The following is a 7761-nucleotide window of genomic DNA, read 5'->3' as shown; positions in this document are numbered from 1 at the left end:
TAAACTGAAGTGGGTATAGAAAAAAGCTTTATTATATGCAATAATGACAGAGTGCCTAATGATACACATTTGAGCTCTAAAGACATAATTCACCAATTATACCTCAACTTCCTCAGAACTCCCCTACCAATTACCAATACAAGTACATGAATGCTCCAACATCCTTGCCTATGTACATTATACCTGTACTTTAACAAATAATGAGATGTATATGATACATGGTATAGTAGACAAATACGTATAACCGAAGAGCATGACATACATAAAGCTCCATCCATCCCCATTTACTCGAGGTCATACTAATTGCGAACAAGTAAGCAATCCATCTTGCCCAAGCAAAAACCCTTCATTATCCAACGTCTCCCTCACAGCCCGATAAAATTCCAACCAAGATGAGGAGTATGCATCTGTCGGTCCCCACAAAAACGTTGGGTTCGGACTTGCCGGGCAGGCAGTAACCAAATCCAACACCGAAGCTGCTGGTTTCAGTGGCTGAGGAAAATTAAACGCCAAATTATCGACCTTGTGCTCATAAATTTTCCCATTTCGATCCAATTTATACCTGGAAGTCCCCTGAAACTCACCTTTTGCCTCCCATGGGACCCTGGGAACTCCTCTTAAGTTCCATCTGATCAGGATAACATTCTCGGAAGGCTGCCAGACCCTGAAAATGTCAAGCGAAATCTCCCGGAACAGGATTTTACTGTGGAAACGCAAAGCCCAGAAGATCAATTTGTAGTTCTCGATTCCGGTGAACGTGTTCAACGGGTCTACAAATGTTATATCATCTCTGCCAAATTAAAAAACAGAAGGCCCAGAGACTCTCAGACTTCAAAACCCAAATTCTAGAAATCCTGAAAACAATTTATTTGACAAGTAGACAACGACCCAATTCTCAGAACTTAAAGCCCAAATTCCAAGAGCCGAGTCTCAGAACTCAAAACCCAAAACCTAAAATACCCAGAAGAAGAAAATAATAATAATTATCAAGGAAAAGCATTCAAATACCTGTAGATATCGTAATTGAGGTCTTTGGAGAACAACGAGGGCAAGTCTTCTCTGAGGGTGCGTACAGCTAGGCCGAGGTTGACGTAGAAGTCGTTCTTCTGCTTATCATGGGCACTTGAGGTGTCGTTATCCTGATGACTCTGAACAGGCGGGGCCTCGAGTTTGGTAAGAGGAGAAGCAGAGATGAACAGGGGAGAGGAACTGGACTTTGGAATGGAAATCTGGTGTATGAGCTGCTCCTTTGATTTGGTCCGAAGGATAAGAGATGGAGAGAGGTTTGGAAGAAGAAAAGACATCTCTTTTCTTCTTAAATTAATAAAACAGAAAAGCCTCTCTGAGTTTCAGTCTTTCCTTTTCATGGCGGAGGCGCGGAGAGAGAGAGAGAGAGAGAGAGACGTAGCTTTTTGTGTTGATTGAAAAATAAATAAAAAATGAGATGCTTCTCACTTTCTCAGAGCTTTTTGGGTGGTTTGAAGAAGGCCATGAGGTGTGATTTTAAGATTGTTTGCGTGGGTACATGGGAGGAACGGGACGGGGGACCCACTTGTCCATGAAGATTTCATGTTCAGAACGATATCAGATTTGCTCTTCACAGACACAGCGCATCGCAGCCGTGCGTTAAAAACATCTCCCAAGATGTTCCCAATGCAATACGAGGATGGTGTGAGGGGTGCTCTGTGAGGACCATATCCTAACTCTTTCATATCTTCAATAGTAGCTTATTGTTTCTCTAGGCTGCGTTTGGTTGCCGTGTAAGTGTACTTTTAGGTAAAGTTTTACATCTAAAAAATCAGTATTAACATTACATTTACATCCAATGTCCATGTAAAAACTTTATTGAATGGGAGTATATATAATGTATAAAAACACCACTACCAAATACAAGCAAAATCAGATCAAAGTGCAAAATATACACCGATCCAGAGTTTACAACGCAATCCTATTTTTTCCGTGGTTGATTTTTATCAAGACCCATCCATCCAGAGTTAGAGCCCTTGTGTTATCGAATTGGAATTTATTCTTCACAGCGACATCACTCTCTATTGGGAACATCTCCCATAAATAATAAATACAAGTATAGGAGATGTTCCCGATGTACAGCCAATACATGCTGTAAGGTTGGTGTGAGGCGTGCGGTATGAGGAGCTGATCCGGACTCTGCTATCATGTCTTTCTGGGAGCATAGGTTCTCTCTACTTTGCCATATTGAAATGTTTATTTGAGAAAACTGTTCGATTAAACCAAAAAATTTGCTTTCAATCAACCGGTATCATAAAAGAGATGACCAAATAAGTGATTTTCATCACAATTCATGGGATACTTTGGTTGTTCAAAGTTCTTGGTGGTACAAAGTTCACATTTCTACCCCCACAACGTCTCACAGCACATCCCCACCATGTATTGAGAACATCTTCCAATAATAACATCATCAGTTATTAGTTCTGGTACTATCATCAGAATCAGGAGATGTTCCTAATACACCACAGGAATGTACCGTGGGTGGGACGAGACGTTGTCGGGTGGAGATGTGATCTTGGTGGTACAATGTCTTTTCATTGTCATGGATTTTTCCTAACTTATGATTATAATTATAGGTGATCTAGTCAAATTTAGCACCTATGATAAGGGCCGGACCTTAGCATGATTTTCCCTTATCTTTTCCTTGTATAAGTTTTTCTACCTTTTCTTGTCTTTTCCTTCAAATCAAACATAGTCTAAATGATCACTCCAAGATAAAATTATATCATTTTTGGATTAGTGCTGTCAATAAGTCAAGTCTGGCCCATGAACCAATTATTAATGGGTTTTATAAAACATACCGATTAAGATAACTTTATATTATATTATAACATGCAGCAATCTCACTCCAAAGCTTCCATTTACCCTAAAAAAGGTGATTCACTTTGTTTAAGTGAGTTTCATTGTTCATTTCATAAAGTGAACAACAAGGACCAAGTAAGTAAGGGTTGAACTTAAGCATCTCTCTATCTTTAAAAACATCATATTCAAGCAATCTGAAGAGTGGAGAACAGTATTTGTTTTACACATTTGTATCATGGGCATGGCTGTAATTTCAACATCATAATTAGCCCAAGGGGTGTATTTACATATATATTTATTTGAAGGGACTGACCATTAGACCAGAGAGACACATGATACCCAAAAAGCTTATGACCAGTCAGCCAGTATCATAACGGTAGTCAATCAAGTGATATTCATCAGAATTCTCAGAGGCTTTTGATTGGTTAAAGTTCTGCTAACATACGTTTACAGCATTATAGATTTACCCTTATTTGATTGGTATTCTGTGCTATGTACCATTAATAACTAATCACTAATTCCTTTTCTCTAAAGTGTTAGTTGCGAGATTTGATTTTCAATCAACGCTAGAACAAATCAGCTAATACACCAATAAGCCAGCCCTCGGTTAGTTACCAATTATTTATGCATGAGACTCAAACCCATAGAATGGTAGATTCTCCTTTAATGTATATACTTGTATATTATTTCGGAGAAAATTATAGTCTACCTTCATACTGGGATCTCTTGCAGAAGACGGAGAAGCTGGATTGTGGAATTAGCTACAGGCACGTGTACAAAGAGGTGAATCAAATGGCAAATTGGATTGCAAATCAAGCTCTTTCTTTTTCTTATAGATTTATTTCGTTAAATCTTTCTAATCTCTCTGGGGACCTTGATTTTATTTGTTTGAGTGATGTCTTGAGGGCGTGCTACCCCTATCTTGTGTAACACCATTTATTTCTATAAAAACAGAAAGCAAAAACCGTATAGATTATCAAGCATTGGACATTCAACCATACATTAGGAATATTTCTCCATAAATTTAATAAATTTAAGATACATGTATGAGAGATATTCTGTCTGCATTCAAGAGATACGGCTCAGTGGATAAGGTCCAAATAAACACATTTGAAATGGAACAAGAGACAAAAAGTGACTACTCAATGAATTCTTGGAACAATTAACAAAAGAAGAAGGAATTCTAATGGCATATTCCTTTTAGCCTTTTTCTAAGAATCTAAAGGGAATAAGAGCACATTATTATCCAGTTATCCGAATTTTGATTCAATGATTCGTATATATAGCATTCATTCCACATTTTTTCTTTCTGACCCTAAGGCAAGGGTCCTTAACAAGGAAGGAAAGCAAGAAATTTTATAAGATTTATTATAATTAATATTTTAAAACATAAATAACTTGTATATTAATATAATAAGAGTTTGAGAAACCAATATGACACCATAGTTTATGAATAATATTTATATTATTATATGTATATTTGGTAACTAAAGTGTAAATGAATTCTATATGAATGACCATTTTTTTTTAATTTGTTCTTTAATCTCAATTTGTTTTGCATTGGTATAGATGCAAGGGAATGCTAGTAGGTTGAGTGTAATTCCTTTTTTTCCTTTTTGTTTTTATTTTTAGTTTTTGCTTCATATTTGACTATCTTATTTGTTAGTGAGAAATAATGGAGTCTCTATCTTACATGAAAGGGAATGGAGGAGGGATCTCCTGCTAGTCGTAGCGGAGACTTAGGATCGAATCCCACATGCACCTGGGTTGAGAAGGCTATGGGTTGGGAGATGAGCTACCACTGTCGTGTATCCCTTTAGAAGATATATAAAAAAAAAGGAATGGAGGTAAGAGGAGGGTTATTTATTTGGGAGCAAGGTAAAAAGCAAAGATCTCGGACCAAGTCAGCACTGTCCGCCACGACCGCATCATGAAAGGGTGCACCAAGGAGAGTTCCACGTGGACAAGAAAACACACTCTATCGAGGAAAGGGGAACCTTCCAAGTACTTTGGCGAGTAATCTCATCCTGATAACCCTACAAACCTAATCCGACTACAACATGGATGCTCAGCTATATATAGGCACCTCCCCATCAAGGTAAAGGACTTTTGACTCTTGACTCACCTCAACACTCATTGCATTCACCTCGGTCCGGACAAGCCAATTCTCTTCAACTCGTCTCGACCAACTTCCCATCTTTCTACTAACTTGAGAATTGGAGTGCCTACCAGGGAACAACTCCTCGAGCTTTTGACTCTCCTTGTGCTTGTAGATCACCTTAGTGCACGCCTTTGTCCTTTCACCTCAACCTCTTCTGGTTGGTAGGACTATCTAATTGCATCCTTGGTTTGGCACACCTCAAATTGAATAGCATCAGAAGGTAGTGCAAATTTTGCATCCATTTTTTTATATGCAAAATTTACATTGCTAGTGAAGGCAAATGAGACAAAGGTTGCGTTTGAAAACGATGCAAATAAGTTGAATGCAAATATGTAGAGTGTTAAACGGTCCATATAAATTGCAAAGTTGGGTTAGTTTTGCACTAACAAATTTACCTTCTTACCAAACAGACTTTTAGATGTAATGGATGCAAATACAAATTCCTAAAGCATATGCCTTTTTTATCAAAAGCCCACTTGAATGCAAATTTTCTTCTTTTTTATTGATGTACTTTTACTCTTATTATCAATGTAAATATGCATTGGAAAATGTATTTTTTGTCACTTGTCAATGCCTAAATGAAATGTTGCCAAACACAAATAAAAGTGAACCATAGTGCAAATTTACCCTGAATCGGGATTTACACTCCATTTGCATCGTTTTCAAACGCAGCCAAAACTACAAATTTTGTTTCAAGTAAGAGTGCAAACCATAGTTACAAATAGACTTGTTCACAGGCCGGGCTTTGCCTCTACATTAATAGAATATGCTCAGGCCTGAGCCTAAGCCCGACCCAACCAGTGGTCCTAGGTCTTGAGCCCGAGCCCAACCCGACCATTGGGCCTAGGTCTTGAGCCCGACCCTGGTCCCCATATAAAGCCCGAATTGGAGCCCAGCTAGAAATTTGGAAAGAAAAAAGATTTTTCCTTTTTAATTCAATTAAAAGTTATTTTATTTATATTAAAAGACCTCTGAACCTAAAAAATAATGAAAAGTCTCATTATTACTTAAAAAAAGAGAAGAAAAATAAAGAAAAATATATTACATACATGTTTTTTATTATATAAAATATATTTTTATTAATATAATACAATATCAAGTCGAGCTTGGGCTCGGGCTGAGTTTTCTTGAGCAAGCCCAAGGTCGGCCCAAAAAAAGTTTGGCTTGATATTTTAGGCCCGAGCACAAACCCATGAACAGGCCCTAGCACTAACCAAGTGCAAATTTTATATACAATTCAGATTTATAGTGCAAACAAAGGGAAAATTAATAGAAAATATATTTTACTCTTTGTTGTTCAACTTTTGTCATTATAAAGAAAAACAGAGAGATACATAAGACGTGTTGCCTCTCCTATACTCTATGCCATGTTTGGTTTGAAAGAAACCGAGAGAGAAACATAAGTTGAGGGAAAGTTCTTGTGAAATACCCTATCATCAACTTACTATTTTTCTCTTATTTTATATCAAACCAAACATAGCTTTAACTTCTAGATCTATTTAACATATAATAATTGAAGAAAAACATAAAAAAAAAAAATTACTTCCCATATTTCTCTACCAAGTCAATCATTAAAATGTCATTGTCCCTTCATTCTTTCTTTACCTTTCCTTTTGGGAAATCAAGGTACCCTATGCTTTTGGGGTACTTACACTTAAGGGCCTCTACTTTCGGTTGCGAGAAGTATTTTGCTTTCAAAAATCAGCACTCAAATCTAGTCATTTAGCATTCAGTTGGCTATCCGGATCACATGATGTCATGAATGCCTTGAAATTTTTTAAATTCTAAAAATACCCTTATGTATTTCATGAAACCATGTTGCCTTTTCCTTTATTGAGTGTCTAAAAACCCTAGTTCTTAATCCTTTCTTTTCCATTTCCTTCTAAAAGATGAATAAACAAACCAGTGAAGCAATACACTAATTTGCACCGTAAACATTGTCAAAGTATTTTTGTATAATGCTAGTTGAAGCAACCTTGTCCATTTCTGTCATTTTGCAATTTTATTCTCTTAGCTACTCAAACTGCGAATGAGCATTTTGATAAATTTACCGCTCACCATAATACCAATTAATAGACTTGGACTTGAGTGTTGATTTCTATGAGCATTTTGATTAATTTTCCCTTATGGGTTTTCTATTTGTCTTTGGATAAAATATGGCCATTTTCCATGGAGAAGCGTATTCCATCAGATTTAGGATTGTATCTTTATCTCCTTAATTCTAGGAGATAAGTTGCACTCCAACTAGTTGTACATATTTTTCTTTCCTTGTTGGCTTCCAATTTAGGTTGCCGACATGTTCTCTAGTTGTATGTTTAGCTTTATTATAAATAGGCTGTAACCTGTTGAATTTATATGATCAAGAAAGATTATTTTCCCATATATCTTCTTTTCTCTTTCGTATCATGGTATCAGAGCTGTGATCCGCGTCTTCTTGCTTCCTCTGCGGTTCTCGTTTCTCTTCTGCAATTTCTGTTTTGGTCTGAGTTCGGTGGTCTCTTCCGCGTCTTCGTGCTCAACGGTTCTTGATCTCCCCTGCTCCCACTCTTCTTCACGTGATGCAATCCACCCGCGTGATGCTCTCACTCTGCATCCCCGTGGTTCAACTTAACAACGGCACTGGTACGAGGAAGTCGATGTAATCGTCGACAGAAGGCAAACAAGCCGTCGAAAACGGGGCAGATTATCTCATTGAAACAGTCTTGTAATCCTATCCTCTCCAAAACTTTAATCACGTGCTTCCTATCGGAATTCGTAAAAATAATCTTTCT

General features: G+C 37.3%; 1 protein-coding gene across 1 annotated transcript; it reads right to left on the bottom strand.

Moving 5' to 3' along the window:
- LOC104599719 (uncharacterized) lies at positions 1–1484 on the bottom strand. The gene is made up of 2 exons (XM_010262382.3): positions 1009–1484; positions 1–790 (listed from the first exon to the last, which is right to left on the bottom strand). The coding sequence occupies exons 1-2, from the start codon at positions 1302–1304 to the stop codon at positions 295–297; spliced, it is 792 nt and encodes a 263-aa protein (XP_010260684.1). The 5' UTR covers positions 1305–1484; the 3' UTR covers positions 1–294.
- Positions 1485–7761: the final 6277 nt, after the last annotated feature.

The sequence above is a fragment of the Nelumbo nucifera genome, chromosome 7 (assembly GCF_055504915.1).
Source record: "Nelumbo nucifera cultivar China Antique chromosome 7, China Antique-T2T, whole genome shotgun sequence".
NCBI lineage: Eukaryota > Viridiplantae > Streptophyta > Magnoliopsida > Proteales > Nelumbonaceae > Nelumbo > Nelumbo nucifera.
This window is presented reverse-complemented; position numbering and strand designations above follow the sequence as displayed.